Raw genomic sequence first — 25,777 nt, 5'->3', positions numbered from 1 at the left:
CCGGTGAGGTAACAGCCACATAAAATGTAGTATTGGGCTCCAAAGGAATGTTGATGAGTTTAGGGTTCCTAACTCCCACTAGGTTACAAACTGTCTGCTAGTTTACGCCTGGACCTGGATAAGGGCTACTCTAAACTGTTTGACTTCTTCCCCCTCACAGCATGTACGTCTTCTGTCCCGTAAACAGTTCCAGCTGAGGGCACTAATGCAGAAAGCAAGAAAGACTGCCGGTCTCAGTGACCTCTACTGACTTCTCTGATACCAGATGGAGACTGAACTCTTCTAAAGTATTCTTTTCTTCTCTTCCTTTCTCTTATATCAGTAGGTGCCCAAAATAAGTTATTGCAGTTTATCATTCAAGTGTAAAATATTTTGAATCAATAATATATTTTCTGTTTTCTTTTGGTAAAGACTGGCTTTTATTAATGCACTTTCTATCCTCTGTAAACTCTTTTTGTGCTGAATGTTGGGACTGACTATGCTAAATAAAATTTGTTGCATAATTTTTCTCTTCTTTACTGAACAGAATATATGAAACAAAATAAGTGAAACCTTAGTAAAGTTCAGCTTCTAATTTAGCAAAGTATAATATCCAACATGAGTTGAAATTTAGTATTATTCTCTAGCATATAAAGTGGATTCCACTCAATATGGGATATAATACATAGAAATCTAAATGTTCAAATGTTTGGATTTGAATGACTTTTTCTGTGAAAGGTCCTCATATCCTCCTGCCAAATTCTGTGTAGTTTTTTTCCTTTTCAGACCTGACAGAACCATAACTGTTTTCATCATGAAAGTAGCACAGTGGCCAGTGCCAAGCTACACATCTGAGAGTTTATGTTAACTCAGCAGGATGCCCTGGCCACAGCTGAGGAGGAAGGTACAGTGTACACTGCCTGTCTGCACTTACTGTCATTTGCAGCCAGTCTCCCTGGTGAGTGACTCTGGGTAAGACTGTGGTCACCCATACGTCCCATATGTCCCATAGAGGTAACCCAGCAGAACAGTGTTCCTGTCAGGTGAGAGCTGGCAGGTTCTAAAGAAACGAACGTTCTAATTTAAGATACTTTTAAGGTATGTAGGGTGTGAAGCAATCTTTCCCAAGAGAAGAAAGACCAATTTCGTCTCATCACTGAAGAATTTATAGTTTAACTCTTAAAAAATTAAAATCCACTTGTAAAAATTATCAGAATAAAAACTAACAAGGTTTAATTCAGTGTCAGGATTGAAGCTGACATTTATATGAGTTATTTTTGGGTAAATATACTTTTATTTTTACATGGTAGAGGAAGTTACAGCTTTATTACAGCATATAAATGAACATTGATATATCAGCCAGCCAAAACAAAATAATTAGCATAAACTTGATGAAAAGCATCAGTTTCTAACACAGTAAACATACATTGTAACATCCTTTTGGACCAAATGGCTACTACATATATAATACACAAGGCAAGTACTGATATATCAGAGGCACCAAAACACCTTCTCTGATGCAGTCATTTAGGGATTTGCCTCCAAATGTTGGATGATAACTAAAAGAGCTGAGGGCTAAATAGAGGACTCACTCTGCCCCCCTTTTTTCCAACTTTTAGGAATTCAGGTTTATTCAGAAGTTTGACATATGTAAGCCTGTAACTACCCTCTCTTTTTCAATAACCTCAGAATAGTAGTTTTAAGTAACTTTAAAGCTTGAGCTCCTTTTGAATTTCCCAAAGAGTTTCTGCAGTTTCTTTCAAATGGGCCTCATCTTCAGGGGTCAGCTTTACCTTTACGAGGTCTGTAGTGCCATTCTCTCCAGGACGCATGGAACACTAGGTATAGTCTTCATTTATTCAGTAGTGGCCCTGAAAGTAAAGACTTAAAAAGTATTCCTTTTTCTTTTTTTCTAACAAAGGTCTGCAATATGAGAAACACCAGTTGCTGGGTGAATAGTATTTAACAGATTTGTAGTATGAATTGTGGCAGAAAAAAAGACCACCAGGAAAGAATAGTTTAAAACAGATGACTAGACATTTATTGTTCAGATTCATCTGCCATCTTTCCACACAGGCCCCAACCTCTTGCCATGTTTGCTGAGACCTACCCTTCTTTTCCTATCTCCTTGCCCACAGTCCACTTCCTATAAGGAACTACTTTAAAACTTCTGTTACTTTATTCCCAGTGATTTAATTCTATTTTACTTTACCCTCTCCCATTCAGACTAGCAGAGGCTTCATACCTGGGCCCCAACTTCCCCCACCCCAGGAGACTTAACTGCTGATATCTTTGTGACCAGTGCTGATTTCTTAGGTCTCTTCTTGGACCAATTGAAAACGTTTAGATAACAACTCAAAATAGTACAAGACCTACCCACACAGTGGTTCCCAATGTTACTAGATATTTATAGAGCTAGTTCACTTAGTTAAATAACAAAGATGCAATAAGACTTACTTTCATCTAATCAGATATAGTAAGACATACCACACTAGGCCAGGAGAAAGGTCTACAAAGGTAGGTCTCTTCCTCCTCTACCACCCATCCCTTTGTCTCTCTTCAACAGCAGTAAAGAATATATTCTAGGAAGAGGTGCTTCCACAGAATCAACTTCAGGAATTATCCCCCATAAATGCTCTTTTATCTCATTTTATGTTGATGATACACATTTTTTCAAACATAAACATCCTACCTTATTCATGTTGGAAACTGGATGCACTCCTAAGACTGTTCAGAATACTTGCTGTTATATCAGCACAGATAGGGCAGCACCCCATTTCTTTTTAATCATCTCACAGCCACTGTAGATTTGGAAGAAATGAACATAAGTACATGACTAGCTGGGACCCAAGAGAGGGCTCCCTTTCTGTACACTATATGTGTCTTTGAACGTCAATATGTGGCAGCCTGACAATGCCACAAATCTGAATTGTTTCCATCAGTAATTTTTCCTAGGAATTTCTTACAGGACTTGGTTATTTAAGGTAGAAAAGAGTTATGAGGATAAGTGAGAGTTACGAGACCTAGAAATTAATGTGAAATCAATTTTACTATTAACAGTAAAGAATTTATAGCAACAATTTAAAAATATATTCTTTTAAACAAGAATTTAATAAATAAGTGCCTACAATATGGTAGACACTGGGTTAGGTTCAGAAAGGAGCAAGAAAGACTTAGTTCCTGACTGCTTAAGAGTTTATTATCTGGTGACTATGATCACACAAAAATAAAAAGTGCTAATGAAAAAAAAGTATCGGAGACACAACAACGTGTATTTAAGGGACCCAAATCTCATCCCTGTGGCACAATTCAGCCTTATAGCTAACTTCCAAGGTACTGAAGATGAAAAACTAACATATTGCCCTGGCAACCACTTCTTTGTGGACATTGCCCTACTACTCAGATCTTTATCAGTTCCTTTATCTGAGTTTAGATCCTTCAGAGAGACCCCAGTAATGTTCACCCCAATTCACACAGAAACTAAGGAAAAAATACCCCCAAATCCATTTATTACATAGTGTTATATATAACAAGTGTTTTGCTTTTTTTAAAAAACCTTAGCAAAACTGTTACAATTGCCCTGAGAGGTTTACAACTAGGAATTTTTAGCAAAACTCAACAAATTCAGATGTCTAAGCCCTATCCCAAATCAGCTAAATGTAAATCTTCAGGGATGGAGCCTACAATTTGATCCTCTTGGCAGAGAGACACCAAACAAAAAAGGGACAGTTTGAAATGGCCAACTATAAGTTAAGTTTTAACTTTTATCACTTCAAGTCCTTTTCCATAGCCAGGGTTTGTATTAGATTTCAAGGGTTCTTAGCCAGAAGAAACTAAGATGGTAATAAGGACTGCTATCATATTAGCACCCCTTCCTCCTCTTCCCTTTAATTTTCTCCATGAAATAGAATTCATGTTAACTGAATTATTTCTGACCTTTCTGAACTAGAGTATCCCAAGTTAAATATAAACTACATTTTGTTTCGTGCTGTGTTAATAAGAAAGCCTTATACTCTTAATCATACATACGCAGGATTATGGTAACATTCTCATTTTTTTTCAAACCTGTATTTCTGGTAAGTTATTTTATTATAAAAATAATTTGCTAAAATTTTAAACACTACTCAAGGGCCTAAAGTAGGATAAAAGTCCTTTTTCCCCACTCAAGAGGTATTTTGTGATTAAATATATGATCAATATAGTCTAAATATATTTCAGAGTGTGTGCATAGCTCAGTGGCATTTTTGGGCTTACCACTCCAGTCTCTGTGCTCTAAAAGGTCAAAAACCACAACAGCTTTCAGACTGGACACCAAGCCTCTGCCCAGTCAAGAAACAGAAAGGAGCAGGCTGCTGCTGCTGCTGCTAAGTCGCTTCAGTCGTGTCCGACTCGATGTGACCCCATAGACGGCAGCCCACCAGGCTCCCCTGTCCCTGGGATTCTCCAGGCAAGAACACTGGAGTGGGTTGCCATTTCCTTCTCCAGTACATGAAAGTGAAAAGTCAAAGTGAAGTTGCTCAGTCGTGTCCGACTCTTCGCGACCCCATGGACTGAAGCCTACCAGGCTCCTCCGTCCATGGGATTTTCCAGGCAAGAGTACTGGAGTAGGGTGCCATCACCTTCTCCAGAAAGGAGCAGGAGCAGTGGCCAGATCACTGCTCGGTGACAAGCTGCTCCCCGTAACAAGAGTTTTGGGGGAAATGCTTTTAATTTCCACGCTACAAAGTTAAGATAGCCACTGACAGAAAAAGTTCTCATCTTAAATGATAAACTTTTTTACACTTACCTAAATTAAAACTGATAAGTCTGATGTTTCATGGAGGAAAAAAACATAGTTCTCTATCCAGCTCCAGCTGTGTACCATAGTTTCAACAATATTTACCCAATAAGAATAAATTATGAAAAACTTTTGTTGCTACTCCTCTTAGCCTCTTGTGCAAAAACATATCCATTCATTCCATAAAACATTTAAGAAATAATATGCCTTTGTGAAGTCTTTGAAATAATTTTTGTCAGGAATAATCCATTTAGATCAAAAGCTTAGCTGAAAGGGAAACAGAAACAACTAAACATGGAATATGACTGCCCCTCTAGACAAGGCAAACAACTTGACACAGTCTGACGTTTTAAACGTTATTTTATCAGGGTTTTTTTCTTCTTGAGTTTAAAAAGTGGTAATTATTAGCCAAAAGGTTAGTGGAGATGTAGTAATGGAAGACAAAAGAGAATTTTCAACAATAAAAAAGTATTAATAAGGATGAGTACTATGTAACAAAATATGAAACAATCCAACAGTATATAATAATAATGAACCAAGACACAACTCATGAAATGCCCTCAAAATATATTGGAAAAAAAACTAGGAAATGCTAAATGGATTTGATTAACTACTTTTATCAGAGGTTGACAGATCATTAAAAATTAGTAATTTAGTAAAACTAAATAGTAAAGTCAGTAAGTGTGAATGGATACAGAAAGATGATACAATTAAGTCCATCCCCCTCCCCCAAATACATAAAGAACATTTATAAAGACTGTCTGTTACCTGGGTCACAGTGTAAACCTTAACAGATTTCAGAAGGTGAATGTTAACCCACATTTCTGTGATCTCAATTCAGCTAAGTTAGAATCAACCACAATATAACACATTTTAAAATGCTTCAAGGCTAAAAGCATACTCTTAAATGACTCACTGAATCAAAGAGAAAACTAGGAGTTACAAAATGTTTATAACTGATAGTAAAAGTACCACAAAACAAAATGTGGTACTGTTAAAGTTTATATTCTTAAATGCATTTTTTAAACAAGAAAGATTGAGTATTAATCATAAAGTAAAAGGAAGTTTTTATAAATGAGCTGAAAGTGGTAAGATTAAAAACACCAGTATCAATAAAATAGCTAATTCTTAGGGAGAGGAGGACTAATAAATTAGAAAAATAACTAGCAATACTAGGGCACAACATCCCCAACAAATAGGAAACAGAAGAGGTCAGGACAGATACAGTAGAGGTTTAAAAACTCATAAAACACTTGCCAGTATATTTTAAACCTTGGACGAAAGGGACAACTCAAAAAATAACCTCAAATGACTTAAGAATGGAAAATCTGAACAAATTACATTGATGAAGTTTTATCACAAATCTAGCCCTTCACCCTTCGAATTGTTTTATCAAAATTTCAAGAACAGTTCATTCTTATCTCAGGCAACCTATTTGATTAGATAATAGGAAAAAACTTTTGGTGGGGACATAGTAAAACCTTGACACCAAAACTGAGCAAAGAGCACATGAAAAATAGTAAATATTATTTACACAGATACACACATACTAAATAAAATATTACAAATAAGTGGGGGTTTTGAAAAATAGTTCATGACCAAGAAAGTTTTACCCAGAAATGCAAAGATGGTTCAGTATCAGAAAGTCTATTAATATATCACACCATATGAGATTTAAAGAAAAAGATCATTGGAGTTGTAGAAAAACCTGATGAAATTCCAAATGAATTGAGTTTAATAAAAGTAAATTTCAACAATCTAGGGAGAAAAGGAAACAACCTGAAAAGGTGTCAAAAATCCAAAACAAGCATCACAAATAATGAATAAAAATTAGAAGGATTTCCATTGCAACCAAGAACAAGACAAAGATACCCACTATCACTGTTTATATTTAACATTTTACTGGAGTTCCTACAGCCAGTGCAGTAGTACAGGAAAAAGATAAAGGTCTTATAAAATATAGAAAAAAGGCCTTATTGGAGGTGGTAGATGTGTCTAGCAGAAAATGTATACACATACCTCTTTTATTTAAAACACAGCTGCATAAAACTATAAAATTTATTTTTGGGCCTACAAGATACAGAAGGTATTTGACAACAGCAATCCAAAGCAGGAAGGGAAAGACACTAGTAGAGCACGGAAGTGACACCAGACAGTAACTCATATCTAGACAAAGAAATGAATACCAAAAAATGAAAAAGTTAATATAAAAAAAACTACATTTTTTCTATTAGCTTCTACAAAAGACTTAAGATTATATAAAGCAATTGTGACACTTTATCACATTTTTAATACATATAGACATATAAAACAACACAAAAGTGGTGAGATACTGAAGCTATAATGGAGCAAAGTTTCTGTATTTTATTAGAATTAAGTGTGCAAAATTATGAAGTATGTCCTGGAACTTTACGCTGATATTGTAACCGCAAGAGAAAACCCTAAAGAAAAAAAGATCCTCAAAAAACAGAATTTAAAATGTATTAAATATATCGTCACTCTGCTTATTTAACTTTGCATATATGCAGAGTACATCATGTGAAATGCTGGGCTGGATGAATCACAAGCTGGAATCAAGATTGTGAGGAGAAGTATCAACAACCTCAGATACGCAAATGATACCACTCTTAATAGAAAGCAAAGAGGAACTAAAAAGCTTTTTTATGAAGGTGAAAGAGGAGAGTGAAAAAGCTGGCTTAAAACTCAGCATTCAAAAAATTAAAGAGATCATGGCAACCAGTCCCATCACTTCATGGCAAATAGAAGGGGAAAAGTAGAAACAGTAACAGATTTTATTTTCTTGGGCTCCCAAATCACTGTGGATGGTGACTGCAGCCATGAAATTAAAAGACACTTGCTCCTTGCAAAGAAAGCTATGACAAGCCTAGACAGCATATTAAAAAGCAGAGACATTACTTTGCCAATAAAGGTCCGTCTAGTCAAAGCTATGGTTTTTCCAATACTCATGTATGGATGTAAGAGTCTGAGCACTGAAGAACTGACGCTTTTGAACTGTGCTGTTGGAGAAGACTCTTGAGAGTTCCTTGGACTGCAAGGAGATCAAACCAGTCAATCCTCAAATAAATCAGTCCTGAATATTCATTGGAAGGACTGATGCTGAAGCTAAAACTCCAAAACTTTGGCCACCTGATGAGAAGAGACAACTCACTGGAAAAGATCCTGATGCTAGGAAAGAGAGGGCAAGAGGAGAAGGGGGCAACAGAGGATGAGATGGTTGGATGGCATCACCAACTCAATGGACAAGAGTTAGAGCAAACTTTGGGAGATAGAGAAGAGCAGGGAAGCCTGACGCACTGCAGTCGAGTCTCAGAGAGTCAGACACAACTTAGCATCTAAACAACAACAAATAATTAAAATGACACTTTAGAAACTATCCCCTTAAGGCAAAAAAAGAGTAAAGGACAAATCAAGAAACAGAAGACACAAGACATAGAAAAATAGCAAAATGGCAGGCACAAATCCAAACATTAAAATAACATTAAATGTGAATAAACAAGCCATTCAAAATGCAGAGATTTTCACACTGAATAAAATGAGATCTATACTGCTTTCTAGAAGAGGCACCTTTTTTTGAGTACTATTTTCCAAAGCCTTTGAAAAGCACTAAACCCATCTTTGCTTGTTTGCATCCAATTATGAGTCTATATATGTCAAATTGGTGGAGGACCTCTGAGTTGAACACCAAAGCAAAGTAATTTGATGAAAACAAGAAACTAGGGTAATGGATAGCCTCTATAAAATTAATAGAGAAGAAAAAAGTCTGTAAAGAGCTTCCTTGAAGTTGTGATAGTTAAGAACTGTGGCAAAGAATCTCAGGCCAAGGATGTCATCAAGGAGTATTTCAAATTTAAGAAATGACAAATAAAAAACTTAATCCTGTACCTCAAAAAAGAAAAATTGTAAGAGAAATTTAGAAATACCGAAACAAATGAAAACAAAAACACAACATACCAAAATGTATGGGGTGCAACTTATACAGTGCTTAAAGGGAAAAACTCAGCGCCCGTTGGGACTTCGCTGGTGGTCCAGTGGCTAAGACTGTGCTCCAGTGCAAGGGGCCCAGGTTTGATCCCTGGCTGGAGATCTAGATCCCATGAGCTGCAGCTAAGAGTCCGCTTGCCGCAACAAAGATGGAAGAGTCTGCATGCCACAACTAAGACCTGGTGCAGCCAAATAAGTTAATTTTAGAAATGCCTGCAAATGCCTAACAGAAAACAGGAAAGATCTTAAATCAATAACTATCTTAAGAAACAAGAAAAAGAAGAGCAGCCTAAATGCAAAGAAAACAAGAAATAGTAAAGGCTAGAATGGAAGTAAAAAATAGAAAGTCAGTAGAGAAAATTAATGACATCTTCCTAGAGAAGAGGAAATCATTCATTTTCACTCATCTGGTGCTTAGCATTTACCTGGCATACAGAAGCTCAGTAAGTTTTCTGAATAAGTAGATTAAAATATAGGGCCCTTTCCAACTTTAGAATTTTATAGCTCTTTAATCAGGCAATGTTACTTGCAAAAAGGAATCACTACTATATATTTCTAGCATGCTACATTGTTGTAATAAAGGTGGGAAATAATATATTTGTATTTGCAAAAGAAACTCTAGAAGATATACAGGAAATAGACAAATGGTTTCCTAAAGCGGAATTTAGGGGATGGAAACAGAATGAAAGTATGACATATGCATATCTTTTTATATTACTTTTATTTTTTAACCTTGTGAATGTATTACCTTTTGAAAAATAATGTTGTAGATAAGTACATATTATCTTTAGTATATATCATTAAAATTTGCACTGAAAAAAAACCTAATGATTTGAGCTAGTACTTAGAAATAAATGATCAAGTATCCATAATTAAAGTACATGTCCAGCTTATACTGTTGGATCTTTTTCCTGTATTCTAATTAGTGGAACTTCAAAGTCAAGCACTTTAGACTATAACTTACTAGCCTAGAAGTCAAAACTGTATCACAAGGAAAAGGTTGTTGCTTAATGAGACGCCAATGCTTTCTAGATGCTCTGAATTAGTACAGAGACTTAGTAGCATGGAGCAGAATTGACAAAACTACCTTCAAAACATAGTTTTTAAAATGCTCTGTAGAAATGAGCACACGTAGCACTCAGATTATATCATACTCTTAAGAAAAGGAATCAGGCTCCCTGAAAAAAAGGCTGATTTATGATCGAGGCAGGAAATATATGAGATGAAGAAGCTGAGACATCTTACATGCCAGAAACTAAGGAAGTGCTCAAAACAAAAATTCTATATTGATTGGAGGTATGTCAAAAGGACACAGTTGTCAACTGACAGGTTGCACACTCTTTTTCTGCTACCTATTTCTCCAGTTGTTCTAGTGAGCTGAGTTTCCTAGTCAAGCAAAGGGGTACCTCATACTGTTACTACATGAGTGAAAGTCAAATACCAACCTGCTTTCACATAGAGATGTTTCTAACACAGAGGATACCATCATAAGAACTATAAAAAGCAGCCCCCCTCTGGATGGAACAATTAGAAAACAGCACCTGTTGCTCTGGGGTAAGCCAACAGGGCTGGATAGGCCCCCCACTCACCTCTTGAACTAGACGCAACCTGCACAACCACATGCAGTGGACTTGCCTGCACCTGAGGAAAGTTGGCTTAACCCAATGGCACAGAATGAATGAACGAAAATCGCTGAGTCGTGTCCAACTCTGCGACCCCATGGACGGTAGCCTGGCAGGCTCCTCTGTCCATGGAATTCTCCAGGCCAGATTACTGGGGTGGGTAGCCTTTCCCTTCTCAAGGGGATCTTCCCAACCCAGGGATCGAACCCACCAGGTGTCCTGCATTGCAGGCGGATTCTTCACTGTCTGACCCACCAGGGCTCAGAGCACATAACTTATCTGGAGAAGGGGGAGAGGAGGCAGACTTTTAATAACTGCTTTTATCACCAGGTTAAGTCACGTAGTTAAAAGGAGTTAGAAATTTCTGAAAGGATATTACTGTTTTTTGTTTTTCATTCTTACATAAATAAGTATCTGCTACTTCACTAGAACACTACTGTTCTATAGGCCCTGGCCAAAAAAATACAATCCCTGGTTGTCTCCAGCCCACTGGGAAAGAAGCCACGCGCAGAACATGAGGCCTCTAAAAGAGGACACAAGTCAGGGTGAGTCAGGGCCTTTGGTAATCTCAGAGCCACCAGCCAGATTCCAAAGAGGGAGCTCAAGTGGTTTTTCTGGGACACTCTACTTGAATTATTGTTCAATTAGTCAACACGATAGATCTTCAAAAGAGAACAATTAATTAACATGATAAGGAGGTGACTTCATTCTTTGGACTGTATGTCATAATTGTGTTCTGACAGCCTTAACAAAAACAGCCTCCATCATTTGCAGGTATGAAGATAATTCTCCACCAGGCTGTTTATTTTTGCTGGAAGACAGTAAGAGATTGACAGGCTATAAATGACACTTTTTTGTTTTTCATTTATTATGTTTACAGGCTTCACTGCTTGAGTCAAGATTAGGCTTGTTAAATGGTTAAAGGAAAGTTTATTAAAGCAGCTTTCTAAAATATGTATATATTTTATTTTAGAATAATAAAGTACATGAAGAGAAGTTTTCTGGTTTGTTCATAATCTGTCAAAAATTGAGTTATTTTGCTGACGTGGTAACTCACTTGAGGACCTCGCCACTTCTGAAAATGCCATATACCTACCCACCTGCTTCTTCAATGTGTCCAAGCACCTGACAGACTTGATCAGAGCTGAAGCAGCAAGCGACTGACCGCTCTTGAGCAACAGCTGCTTTCCTGGGGCTATAGCTGACTGTGCTAGGAAGCAGCCATGGAGCAAGGCAGCACAGGCAGATGAAAAAACTTTCTCTTTAAAGGCAACGTACTCAAATGGCTCTCTGGCATAGCTAATTTCTATTATCACGTATTAGCTTATATATGATCCCCTAAGCTTAATTTTTTTTCTTAAGAGGCTGATTGCACTGACTTGTTGAGAACGGTGTACAACTTACTTTTAGTAAGATGCTGACTGCACAGGCCGTGGCAACCAATCCACTTCCTATAGTGAAGCTCTTCCTCTTCTGAAGTTCATACTTGATGGTGGCCATCCTGAGGAAAAACTGCAAAGCCTCTTCCGATTTGGAATTGGTCTGTAGTGAGAGGGGGCATATACAGAACTCCTGGGCGCCAGTGGGGAAGGAGGTGCTGCAGACACTTAGGGAATGATCCAGAAGACAAACCAAGTGGAGGAGGAGGAAAAAGGTGCAGTAGAGAGGAGTTAAGAGGGAATGAAGGAAGGAAAAGGGGCTGCTCCACCAAAAATGAGACTTACCACTGGGAAAGCTCTTCCTCCCATTTGCCCTCCCCAGCTCTTAGCTCCAGGCTGGAGCCCAGCATCCATGGGGAGTTCACAGGCCCCAGGCCAGAAGGTCCAGGCGCGCAGTACCTCGGCCCACCTTCAGATGGATGCAGAGCCAGCCTCCCCTGACCGGCAGGCATACCACCAGCCCGCAGGGAACACGGAGTCAACGCCAGGAAACAGAAATTCACTCCCACAGCCCCCCATTCTCCCACAGGTGCACGTGACTCCCGCAGCCCAACTCCGGCTGCCCACGCAAGAGGAAGAGGAAGATGGAGAAAGCTGGCGGAAGCTCAGAGGACAGCCGCTGGCTATTGAGGCTGTGCGAGGCGGCGGCCAGCCCGCGCACAGCTCGCGGTGCCAAGGACCCCTGGAGCGGGCGCTGGCCACTCAGCGCTGAGGCGGCGCGCCCGCTGCCTGCCACCTGCGCGGCCTGCAGGCTGAGGCTTCTGGCCGGCGGGCTTCAGAGGCTCACTGGGCTCCAAGTGCACGGGGTGAAGCAGGCACGCTGAACCAAAAGGCCTCGGCCATCACACACAGCATTCCTTGCCCAGAATCCAGCTACAGGGGAGCCCAAGTCAATTTATTTTTAACAAACCTTGTCTAAATGTATAGGATAAGTAAGGGCTTTTGATTCTTGATTCAGAAAGTTCCTCTGGAGAATGGAATGGCTACTCACTCCAGTATTCTTGCCTGGAGAATCCCATGGACAGAAGAGCCTGGCGGGCTACAGTTCTTGGGGTCAAGAAGAGTCACGACTGAGAGACCAACACTGTCACTTTCACTTTTTCACTGGGAATTTTTCACCAGGGCTGTGGGAGAAAGGAATCTCAGGGCTACTTTTTACCACCCACAAATATGAGCTGAAGTGAAGTAGAAAAAAATTTTAAACCCTCTCTATGCAAGAGATTTTTTAAGTGAGATGCAAAACTAAGACTTTGATCAGGGCAGTGCTAATTGATAACCATAGACACAACTGATAACCATTTCTACAACTCATTATTTATGAAGTCTGTTAAATGTAGAATATAATAAAATCCCCCCTCATTCCTTACTTCTCCCACCACATTCTACTTGACTGTTTTCTAACGCACTTGTGAATCATAAAACATAATACACATCTGACAAATTCTTTTATAAAATGCAGGGCAGTGTTTCTCAACCTTTTTATTTTCATTGTCTTTTCCTCAAAAGCTTTTTCAGACATTATCCCTAATAGTTCAGCTCCCTCACCCGTCCCCACATCGTCAAATTAAGTATTATAGAATGAGATTTTTGTCTGGTAGGCCTGAACTTTGGCAAGTCAAACCTTTGTAATATCAAAGACTTTTCACCAACCTCCTACCCAAGAACCAATTTTCACCCCTTGGGACAATAATGGTCCAGTTGAGAACACACAATGTAGAGCAATTTTATTCCCTAGAATATTCCCTGTAGAAAGTATATTTTGCAGCTTTTTTTTTTTTTTAATCTCTGCAAGGTTTTCCTAAAATGAAGTTTTAATTTGGTATACAAGAGGAACTTTAAAAAATAAAAAGACAAACCCACATTAGACTCCCCTCCTCCCCATCCTAATGAAACTCTCACTCACGACCATATTTTGTACATTCAAGGGAAGAGGTGAAAAAAAAAGGAAAGAGAACAAAATAATGGGAAACCAACCACATTCTGTAGTAGATGACTGAAAGCTATTAAATAGCAAGAATAACAAGAGAGTGAACCGTAATTCTCTAACCAAATGGGTTTGCCTCCACTAGAGCCATGTAAGTCCTCAGGGCCTGTATATATGCCTTCTAATTTTCCCACTGATCCTGTCCTAATTTATAAATTACCTTGGTCCTGATTTTTCAGTTTTTGTTTCATTGTCTATTTCCTATAGCTGCCTTAAATTCTTTGTGGAATCAAGGAAATATATATTTTCGTATGAAGCACATGTACTCCTAACATTGGACACCAAGAGGGAGCTACCAGTTGACTGTTTCAAGCATCCATCTATAACCAGTTAGATGAGGTACCCTAAATCTCCCTGTGAGATACTTGAAGGCAGAAATCATGTCATACTGACCTCATAACCATAATACAGCAAGCAGAGTAGTAGTTTGCTAAATTAATAACCTGGTCTAAACTCCCTGTGTGGTATTTTAACAGTGGGACCAAATCAACTATTTGAGTTTATATTAATTGCTATAATACTTGCAGGGTGAAGATACCTCATTTAATTTTTTTAGGCCATAAAGTTTTATTTCTATTTTCCTTCTGATATACATTGATATTAATTGTAATGATTATATGTAAATGCATGAAGTTACTGAAGCAATATAAAGTGAATATGCTGATGTCTTAATGGAATAAAGCACAAGATGAAATTTCAATACTAGAAATCCCATTGTTTTATGAGAAGAATCATAAGCTCTGTATAAATGGACTATTATACATATTCTAATAAACCTGAAGCCAACTTTTACATTTATGACACATTTGTACAGGTTGAGCCCATTAGAATAGAGCTATAAGAGATTCCTAAAGGGGAGAAATTCTTTACCATTTCCTTTTTCTAGTCTTGAGAGACTGGAGTTATGTCATAGGTCCAATATTCTTTTTATTTTTTACAGATCAGGTGAGAATACTTTCAAAATATAAATATACAGCCTACTATCTTCTGTTCTCTAAAACACGGAACATTAAAAAGTTTTAAAATTTCAGGTCTTTTTGGACGTTCCAAAGTGTGCTTGCACTCTTCTTTAAAAGGGCCTCCTCCTCAGAATTCAAGTTAACTTTCACAACATCTGAGACACCATTTCGTCCCAAGACACAAGGGATACTGAGAAAGATTTCTTCTTTTATTCCATATGAGCCCTAAAAGGCAAAATTAGGTTATTATTCAGTAATGTGATATGGAAAAGCTGCTACGCAAGAGAGCTTCAGAATTAGAATATACAGAGAGGATATGGAACTCAAGAAGAGTCACTGAGGGCAGTGGAGAGCATACCACCAAAAGCATCCTAATGTCTTAAGACCATGTAAGAACTTGTGTTTAATGACACAAAGAACATTCCAGAGGACTTCAAAGGAACAAAGAAAGGCATTGTCTACTTTACCCCTAACCTTTGTCATATTTCTGTCTAAGCGAAAGGATGTCATGCAGTCTGATGAAGGACTATGCAGCCTGTGAGATCTAGCAGGCTGTGTTTGTTTTTTGGTGTAAAATAAGAGAACAGTGAAGGCGGAAGTAGCTAGAAAAGCTCTGCTCTGCATAATCTCTATACCAGGGGATGCCATTAAGTTTGGACAACAGGTGCTAACAGGTGGCTTCTCAAGTTTCCAGAGGTAGAGCCTAAGGGTACAAGGTCCTCTCACATGCCCAGCAGGGTTTATGTAATCTCCCTGCCAGTCACTAATGGAATGCACCCCTGCCCTCTTGGCTGGCACCTGACTTCTATCCAGGTCCTTCAATGATGGACAGGGCCATGGAATAGGTGCAGCCATGGCCACCACCCTATCCTGGGGCCATGGAACCTTCCATCAGCAACCCTGATGTTCCCTCCAACCCTGGAGCTGAAGCCAAGGCCATAGAGGCAGCTGCCAGAGCCTATTACAACCTGGGTAACTCACACAATGCCTACATGACCACACACCAGCCTCCACCTCCTCCCTGGAAGATAAGAAGACTCAGTAGATCTCACACCTCTGCCTCCCACTACCCATTGCATTTTCCTACCTCACCCCTTGGGGTTGAACATAGGGTTGGAGGCGGCAATGGGAAGGTCTTGCTCTTCCTCCAAATCTGACTGTTAAGTTACCAGGAACTAGCACAGAGCAAGGGAAGAGGCTCCTTGACTCTGGAGTGGTGCCTCCCAGCTTCCCCTGATAGCTCAGAGTCTACTGGCACTACTCAACCAAGCCTCCCTCTCACCATCTCTGGGGCTCTCCTCAGGAGCTCAGTGTTCCTGTTTTATTCTAGTGGCCCACAGAAGGACTCCCTATCCATCTCCTCCACTGCAGTCCAACTCCCTCATTTTGGGAGCCACGTGATACTCAACCTCATGATTTCCTCAGACTAGTTACATGTCTTCTCCTGGCAGGGTTCCCCACCAGGCTCTACTCACATTCACTTCACTCTGGTCTATGCCTAGCCACGGAAGGCCACTGGCCCACCAGACTGCCAGCGCACATTCCCTTCCCAGTCACATTCCAGCTCCAGTTACACTTACCTCCTCCCACTTCCCTTTCCTGTCCGTGGTCCTTCTGGTGCTACCTCTGTGTAGCACAATGCCTTTTGGAGCTTGAACATGAGCTGCAGGGGTTGGTTGGGTGGCATCAGGAAAAAGGCTAGTGTGGCTGGAGCAGAAGCCATTCTCCTTCCCTGCTAGTGATTCAGGAATTTGTTCCCTCTACTTTCACTGTCTCTCTTCCTATAGAAGGGGCTTCTTAGAACTGGAAATGCATGTCCATCCCACTTGGGGGCTGCTGGATGGACTGGAAATAAGGGCCCTACCCTGACCTATCCCTGTGTGCTGACCATGACCTGCTGCCAGCCCCTCAGTCTACCCTCTTTCCCTTTAAGCATCATGCCTGGCTGGCAATATGACCCCTGGATGCACTGAAATTTGCTTCCTTTTCTCCTAGACTGGCCATGAAGTGAGGAAATGGTTATTTAAAGAGAATTCTCTATTTATTGACCAAAAAAAGTCAAGTTAATATAATAAATAAACTCTATTGCCAACTTTATTTGCTGAAAATGTGAATAAAAATGAACTGGGAAAAAAGAATAACAGCATACAAGTGATTCTGCTCTTAATGTCAAATGTTTAAGTATTTCCTATAAAATATAACTCATCTATTGATTTGTTCAGTAGTGACTAAGAAATTCCCAAATTACTCAATCTTTTTTGAGGAGCCTTCATTTGATACCTAACTCTTCTTCAGGAGCCCTCTAGAGGTAATTGCTTATTCTCCCAGAGCCCCTTGTATCCTCAAAAGAGGAACAGTGTGTGGAATCACTCCCATCTCTTCCAAATTATTAATCCCTTGCCCTCTTAAAAAAATTCCCCCTATTTTTTGAGGCTCATCTTATTTAGCTCTTCTCTTTCTAATCACCATCTCCAAACCTATTGAGTATTTCATGTTATTCATAAAAGACTCTAACACCTAATAATCTTCCCTCTCAGTTTCTGCCCTTATCCTTGGTGATGTCATTGTCCATGTGGATAAATCAACCAATTCCCTTTCTTTCCAGTTCCTTGTCTTCTTTCTTTAGTTCATGAGACCCTCTCTTCCCACCCCAAGTATCCCACTCTGAACTTTGTTATGAGATTCTTCCAACTTAAGATTCATTTCTTGGGTCCATTCTGTAACCCTTTTGCCATACTCTAAGAGCCTTTGCCTATTTTAATTTTTAGCTTTTATAAATATTTCTTAAATCTTTATTAATCATTTTCTTTTGTAATTTATTCATTTGTATGTATATAATATTTAAGGGCAAAGGTCTTGAACTTGACAGTGACCCTTTAGTAGAAGGTCAAACTCATTTTTAACGTGTAGAAACCAAAACTACCTATATCTATCTCAGTCTTCCTCTCTCTCCTTAACACTCCTGAAATAAAACCCAAACCCCAATGAATTCAGCTATTTCTCCATTCCTACACTCAGATCCCTAGAGAAAAATGACACAACAAAGTTGTTAATATGTTAAAATTAATGCTTTTCAATCTCAAATGAGTCCACTTGATAGAAATTCTGCCTTGATTCTGTTAACTTCTATTTCTTATTATCTACAACGGTGATTTCAAATCTTCTCAAACATCTGACTTTTCTCTATCTCCCTTGACTTGTAGCAGATGATTTTGTCTCCTTTCACTAAAAAGATAGACATCATCAGATGCTTCTAATGCCAAACTTACAAATCTGTGATTCACTGTTTTCTTTGTTCAGTTCAGTTCAGTCGCTCAGTTGTGTCCGACTCTTTGTGACCCCATGAATCGCAGCACGCCAGGCCTCCCTGTCCATCACCAACTCCCGGAGTTCACTCAGACTCACGTCCATTGATTCAGTGATGCCATCCAGCCATCTCATCCTCTATCGTCCCTGTCTCCTCCTGCCCCCAATCCCTCCCAGCATCAGAGTCTTTTCCAATGAGTCAACTCTTCGCATGAGGTGGCCAAAGTACTGGAGTTTCAGCTTTAGCATCATTCCTTCCAAAGAAATCCCAGGGCTGATCTCCTTCAGAATGGACTGGTTGGATCTCTTTGCAGTCCAAGGGACTCTCAAGAGTCTTCTCCAACACCACAGTTCAAAAGCATCATTTCTTTGGCGCTCAGCCTTCACAGTCCAACTCTCACATCCATTCTATTAAAACAGATATCTATTCCTCCTCATTCCTAGGTCTAATATCCTCACAAATGCTCTGCTTATTAACCAACACTCTCTCTGCTTATTATTTCTATCTCCAATATCTTCTTTACGTCTTATCTTTTAAAAGAAAAAAACTTGCCTTGCCCTGATTTTCCTCCCCAATTACTGCTCTATTTTCACAGTCACTTACGTCAAAAGAGCTGTTTACACTGGCTTTTGGGCTTCCCTGGTAGCTCAGATGGTAAAGAATCTGCCTGCAATGCAGGAGATCTGGGTTCAATCCCTGGGTCAGGAAGATCCCCTGAAGAAAGGAATGGCTGCCCACTCCAGTATTCTTGCCTGGAGAATTTCATGGGCAGAGGAGCCTGGCAGGCAACAGTCCATGGGGTCGCAAAGAGTTGGACATGACTGAGTTACTTCCACACTGGCTTTAATTTCCCCAGCTACTTAAGAGGTTCTGTCAGGTGGAAATGATTTTGCCTCCCAAGGGACATTTGGTAATATCTGGAGACATTTTTGATTGTCAAAATTGATATGTACTGGCATCTAATGAGTAGAGGCCAGGGATGCTGCTAACATCCCACAACACAAAAGTCATCCTGAACAATGAAGAATTACCTGGTCCGAAAGTCAATACTGCCAAAGTTAAGACGACCCTGGTGTTCTCCAATCAGACTTTTTCATTCCTATTACTTTATTAAACATCTCCTGCTAAGGCTTTCAATAACATATGTGACTGTATCTTCCTTGCATTTTCAAACCCTCTTTTTACATGACTTCACATCAATCAACAACAGAAAACCAATCCTTTCATCTTTAAGGCATCCTCCTTTCACTTGCTTACCATGGTTTTGTGTTCTCTTGGTTTCTCTTTTAACTCTGGCCACCACTTAGTCAGCTCCGTGGACTCATACTATAAACTCAGCTTTCAAAACTGAAATTCCTCAAGACTCAATCGGTCTTGTCACTTTATACTCTCTCCTTAGGCAAGCTCATTGAAATTCATGATTTCAGTTACCATGTGTAAGGGATATCTATTGTCTTTGCCTGTCAAGTATCTCTTTATCTTTTTTTTTTTTAGCACAGAACCTCTCTTTTCCTTTCAGTAACTTCCTCTCCCTAACCGACAAGTATCATGGGAATGGACAAGTAATCCCCAAAAAGCCAATTATCAAGAAATTAATATGGGCAATGGAGAGGCAGGGTACTGCTACTGTCGGCTCTAAGCATGCCATCTTTGTTGTTCTATGAAAAATGTCCACAGGATATTAATGCCAACAAGAGTGAAAAGATGAGCAAAGATTGTTTCGAGAAAAAAATAGCTTTGAGATTGAGATTGAGAGAAAAAATAGCTCTAATGATACAATTTGAGCATGGGGTTCAGGCCTCCTTGGCATTTCTGTTACATGAGTCAACATATCTTCTTTTGCCTAAGCTAGTTTGAGTTGGCTTCTGTTGCTTACCGTTTTCATGCTGATGATGCTCACATTTATAACTGCAACCCAAAACTCTTTCATGAATTCCAGAAGCTTGTACCCAACTGCCTGTTTTTTCAGACATTACAAAGGCACCTCAAATTCAATTTCTCCCTAATTGCAAACATGATCTTCAAATCTGATTCTCTTTGAATATGCCTTCCCTCAGCCCACCAGGCTCCCCCGTCTCTGGGATTCTCCAGGCAAGAACACTGGAGTGGGTTGCCATTTCCTTCTCCAATGCATGAAAGTGAAAAGTGAAAGTGAAGTCGCTCAGTGGTGTCTGACTCTAGTGACCCCATGGACTGCAGCCTCCCAGGCTCCTCCGTCCATGGGATTTTCCAGGCAAAAGAACTGGAGTTGGGGTGCCATTGCCTTCTCCGCTCTTCATCTCTACTACTACTTTTTTCTGTAATACACAGCCTCTTCCCAAGTTTACCCACCTATACTCTTGTCCCCTTCAAATTTGTTCTGTCTATCACAACCCCAGGAATCTTTTTAACAACAAAAACAAAGACTGTAAAACCAGTTCCTTTCTTAAGTTCTTTGGTAGATTTCCATAGCTCTTATGGTAAGGACCCAAACACCTTTATAACATTTATAAGACTTTCAGTGGCCCAACCTGCCTACTTCCCCCAGCCTTATCATACACCTCCCTATGTTCCCTTTGCTCTGTGCATTTCAATAACTGACCTTTTTTTTCCTTCCAGATTCTCAAGTGTCCTCTTTTTATATCTACCTCAGGTCCCCTTCACATGTGTTCCTCCCTCTGCTTGGAATATTAGTCCAGCCTTCCAAATTAACTCCTACTCATTATTCAGATTAGGTCACATTTTACTTCCTTAGAAAAGCTTGCCTGCCTGTACCAAGAATGCCCCCTCCCCAGAGCAGTTAAATTCTTTTCTTGTATACTCTAAGAACTTCATAGTTTGTCATCATGGCACTTAACAAAATGTGTTATTATTTGCTTTTGTAACTGTTTTATTAAGTTGCTATCTTTCATTAAACTCTATAAGGTCAGGGTTTCTGACTGTTTTGTTCACCAATATATTCTCAACATTTTGTGTAATGACTGGCACATAGTAAGGACTCAGCATTATTAAAAGAATGATAAGTGAAGATTCTATTTAAGCCTACCTTCACCATAGTGGATACTGGATGCACTCTCCTAAGATTTTTCAAAATTGATTTTACCAGATCTGTCACAGACAGTCCAATACCCCAAGAGGTATACCCCTTCAGCTTGATAATCTCATAGGCACTACAGTTGTGGAAAGTAAGAAAATCAAATTCATGAGAATTGATTCAGAGAGAACATATTTTTCAAGCATCCATTCTAAAGCAACCTATATGTCAATAACACTCTTAAAATTTTCTTAGAGATCTCTTCTTGAAATTATCTCTGAATAGGCAATAAAAATTTCTATATTATTCTCATAAACTTCATTATTCACTGTAAGTAGTAATTTATCTTTTGTTTACCATAAAGGCAGAGAACTAGGTCATTTGTGCCACTCGAAATGAAACTTAGCTTCAAATTTTTGTATTTTTGCTTAAATATCCAAACATAGAATCTGATCACCTTGAAAGCATATATATCTTGCTGACCACATAAAATTTTTAAGGTGTCAATGTAACTTTAAACTTTATATAATTTTAAGTTACATACTTTCCCTAAGGATATATTATTAAACCAATAATATATTAAAGCATGGGGAAATGTTTTGATATTTTGTCAAAGGAAAATAGCATAATCCTAAATATTATGTAATTTCTTATCTCAGGCTTGTAAAAAACATAATGTACTTTTATAGGAACTTTAGAATTAAATCAATCCACCAAATTATTACATGATTATTTTTGAGTAACAGGCTTACAGGTGACCTCTTCTTTATGCTTATGAATTTTCTTATTTTCTGTAATAAATATGTATTTTATTTTTGCATTGCCACCAATAGCAATCTTGAGTTTGGATTGACAGTAAAACTTAAAGGACAAAGACGTTTTAACTTAGCTCGGATTTTATATATTTTTGAGAAAAGGATCCAAGACAAGAAACACAGAATGTACAGCATCATTATTTGTATCAGGGGTTCTTGCAACCACCTAGGCACAGTTTCAAGGCTCCAGGACTGCACACAACACACTCAGTAGCAAATGTATCAACTCAACATGGACTATACTTATTGTGGTGTCCTGTGATTTGACTATCAATCCAAAACCAGGGCACTATTAGAGGCCGTGAAGATTGGTATCAAAATTAAGATTAACTTTCAGACTCTCAATATAACCAAGACTTTGTGGGGTAAGTAAAAAAAAAAAAGGAAAGGAAGTTTAGCCTAGTGACTGACTGACTGGTGGTGTTTAAAGCTGAAGAAAGCTATGCCTTAGGTAACTGAGAACAAATCTTAATAGTGGAATCTGGAGAAGAGGGTTCAGAAGAAAATGGCTAAGAACATAATCCTTTAGTTGTTGTTAACCTTCCTAATGAAATTAAAACTGCTGATATAAAAGGGAGAATCAAGAAAAAGCAGTTTTAAGGCAGGTATTTTAAGACAAAAACTGACTCATATTGTAAAGTAAATGCTCCATTCAGAAACTGGAAGGACATCCTATCAAATCATGTTGTCACTCCCCTGCAATTGTTAGTTAGGCACTGAAAAATTAGAGTTGAGTAATGTAAGAGTTGAGTTGTTTTAAGGAAAGTACTAGCAGTATCCTGAGGAGTCTTTATAACTATAGACCCTCTGCTAAATGAAAAAGGGGTAAATAATTTAATTTTGGACACTGCATGGTTAAGGACTAACTGGAATGAGTATTGATCTGTAATGTGTTGCAGTATTTGGTATTCAGATCACACAGGACTTCAGTGGAAAATGTGATCTTAATCACTATTCCCTTACAGCAACAGTGTTTCAAATGAAAAAGAAACTAACAGTCCCTGTAGAACAATTATCAGGGACTGGGCAGACAAAAGTCCAACAATGCAACATCCCTATAAAGATGGGTTACTCCGTGACGTCTGGAAACCAGTCTTGGCTAAAACACGTTCCTTAGTGTCTAGGTTATAGTTGTCCTGCCAGATCAGATAGATTCCTGCATTTACTGGGAAACAGCTCCCAATAGCCCCTATAATGGGAAATATATAGTAGACAGGGGAAAGGGACATTTTTGTTGAGAATGATATGAAGTGATTCTGTAATATTAACATACATTTCATTTGGTAGGCATTAATTTAATCTCTTATCCAAAGCTATATGGCATAACAAATGTTTGTAGGTCCTCTTAAGAAAATTTAAGAAAATAAAACATACCACTAACAACCATCAAAGAAAAGATATTTTTTGGATATTAACCTGAAATTTCCAATTGATGTGGGAATAGTTTGACCAGAAGAGGAAATAAGTTTGGTTCAGAGAAACTGAACACATAATTAAATGCAGCTATCAAATAACTTTAATAAGGTACAAATGATGGTAAAAGGAAAAATAAGATAGTACAATTAATTAAGAATTATCAAAACATCTGGTGAGGGATTTTGGTTACCTATTTGATCTTATACATTCTGGTGATTATAGGTATAAAAAGCTTGTTTTTTTCTATGTATAAAATATTAGGACATGTTTGTCATAAGAATTATGAGCAATATATAACACAAAGATAATCACCCAGGTCATGATGAGATATCAAGGTAAATGTAAGAGTATCTGGAAAGATGGCTTTGAGTATGCTTTTTCACAAAACAGTTGTCTAGGTTTAAAAACCTAGGTGGCTCAGATAGTAAAGAATCTGCCTTCAGTGTGGGAGACTCGGGTTTGATCCCTGGGTTGGGAAGATCCCCTGGAGAAGGGAATGACTACCCACTCTAGTATTCTTGCCTGGAGAATTTCATGGACCAGAGGAGCCTGGAGGGCTACAGTACATGGGGTCACAAGGAGTTGGACACAACTGAGCAACTTTCACCTTCAAGTACTGGAGGGTTCTAGGAAGATGGAGAGTAGGGAGCACCAGGAATCTATCTCTCCACCTAGACAATAAATGCAATGCCAGATTCTGTTTGATATAACTTTTGGGGAAACTCTGGAGTCTTCTGAAAGCTCAAAACTTCCAAGGGAAGGCTTGTATATTAAATTGTGGTTAATTTCAGCTCTTAGCACAGTAGCAGCTGTTCACATGTACCCAAAGCAGCTTGTGCACAGCCTGTGAAAAGGACTCTTTTCTTCAAATATCGGAGATCTGTTTTCTAATGAATGATTACTGCTTCTGATAACAAAGGTGGAGACAAAGAGGGCAAAGCCATTACTGTTTCATCTCCCCACAACTATTGCAAGCTTCTCCCCTTTTTATTCAGGTGGCCTCTAGGGAATGTAAAGAGCAAGTACCCTTTTCCTCTTTCCTTAATATTTCTTGTTTCCACTTAGGAGCCAGACACTGAAGACCAGAATATACAAAAGCAATTGCATATTTTGAGGAAATTAGAAAGTAACCACCTATGTGCACAGGCTTAGAAACAACATCAAAGACCATAAGATTACAACTCAGGCTGGTCCTTGGCACAAAAACAGCTTTCAACAATCAAAAACAAAAGCAATACCAACAAGAACAAAAACTCAGCAAACCCTGGGGACCGGATAGATTCTGATTTCTAAAGTTGCCACATTATTAGATTAAAACATCCAGTTTTCAACAACAAAAAAATCACAAGGTATACAAAGATACATGAAAGTACAGCCCATTCAAAGGAAAAAATGAATCAACAGAAACTGTCCCTGGAGGAAAAAAACTGATGGCAGATATACTGGACAAAGACTTTAAAACAACTGTCTTAAAGACGCTCAAAAAACTAAAGGAAGCTATAGTGAAAGTCAAGAAAATGATGAGTGAACAACATGGAAATACCAAAAAAGAAATATAAAACCTAAAAATAAACCCCAGGCCCCAAATCCTAGAGCTGAAAAGTACAATAAGTGAAATGAAAAAAAGAAATCACTAGATGGATTAAACAACAGATTTGAGCAGGCAGAAGACAGAATCAGCAAACTTAAAAGACAGGACAATGCAAATAACTGAGCCTGAGAAACAGAAAGAAAAAAGTTTGAAGAAAAGTGAAAAATAAGATCATCACCAGAAACTTTGGAAGCCAGAAAGTACTGGGCAGATATATTTAAACTGATAAAAAAGAAAACAAATGTCAATCGAGAATCTTACATCTGGCAAAACTATTTTTTAAAAGTGAGGGAAAAATTAAGACATTGCGAAAGAAACAAAAGCAAAGGGAGTTCATCGCCACTAAACCTGCCCTGCAAGAATTAGTCAAGGCAGTCCTGCAGGGTGAAATAAACAGTAATTTTAAGTCATGTGAAAAAATAAAGATCTCAATAAAGGTAAATGCATGGATATTTATAAAAGCTAGTAATATGGTAACAATAATTTCTACTTCCACTTTTTGTTTTCTGCATAATTTTAGAAACTAATACATTTAAAAGAACAATTGGTCAAAAAGGTAGTATCACTGTGACTTTGATATGTAACTCTCATTTTCAAATTTAAGAAACTGCATTTAAAAGAATTATTAATTTATATTTTTGGGCAAACAGTGTATAAAGATGCAATTTTATGATATTAACAATCAAAAGGGGTGAGGATGGAACTATGAAGTAGCAGAGGTTTTGTACATTACTGAAGTTAAGCTGGTAGAAATTCAATTAAAAGTATTATAACTTTAGGGTGCTAAAGGTAATCCCCCATGGCAACCAGAATAAAAACAGCTATAAGAAATAGCTGTAGGATATATACAAAAGAAAATAAGAAAGAAATTTA

The 25,777-nt window shown here is 38.5% G+C and overlaps 2 protein-coding genes, 1 long non-coding RNA gene and 1 pseudogene across 4 annotated transcripts in view; 2 read left to right on the top strand and 2 right to left on the bottom strand.

Annotated features, from left to right (window-relative positions):
- TSG101 (tumor susceptibility 101) overlaps window positions 1-503 on the top strand; it is a 41,712-nt gene extending 41,209 nt beyond the window's left edge. Inside the window, exon 10 of the mRNA XM_027531457.1 lies at window positions 161-503. Coding sequence (XP_027387258.1) covers window positions 161-250 — 90 coding nt within the window. The 3' untranslated portion in view covers window positions 251-503. The remainder of the gene's footprint in view (window positions 1-160) is intronic.
- Window positions 504-1,250: 747 nt separating this feature from the next.
- Window positions 1,251-3,643, bottom strand: LOC113885802. Its single transcript, XR_003509329.1, has 2 exons — window positions 2,672-3,643; window positions 1,251-1,850 (listed from the first exon to the last, which is right to left on the bottom strand). It is a non-coding gene; the product is annotated as an uncharacterized LOC113885802 (long non-coding RNA).
- Window positions 3,644-14,503: 10,860 nt separating this feature from the next.
- LOC113885801 (L-lactate dehydrogenase C chain) overlaps window positions 14,504-25,777 on the bottom strand; it is a 32,997-nt gene continuing 21,723 nt past the window's right edge. The window contains exons 7-8 of one of the 2 annotated variants that reach the window (XM_027531459.1): window positions 21,095-21,218; window positions 14,504-14,987 (exon numbers count right to left, since the gene is read on the bottom strand). In XM_027531459.1, the coding sequence (XP_027387260.1) occupies window positions 14,823-14,987; window positions 21,095-21,218 (289 nt within the window). In that variant the 3' untranslated portion in view covers window positions 14,504-14,822. The remainder of the gene's footprint in view (window positions 14,988-21,094; window positions 21,219-25,777) is intronic. The other variant, XM_027531458.1, reaches the window with a different exon arrangement.
- LOC113885800 lies at window positions 14,995-15,807 on the top strand (annotated as a pseudogene).

This window comes from Bos indicus x Bos taurus, chromosome 29 (genome assembly GCF_003369695.1).
Source record: "Bos indicus x Bos taurus breed Angus x Brahman F1 hybrid chromosome 29, Bos_hybrid_MaternalHap_v2.0, whole genome shotgun sequence".
NCBI classification, from domain to species: Eukaryota; Metazoa; Chordata; class Mammalia; order Artiodactyla; family Bovidae; genus Bos; species Bos indicus x Bos taurus.
The sequence above is the reverse complement of the archived record's forward strand: the minus strand, read 5'-3'. Positions and strand labels throughout refer to the sequence as shown.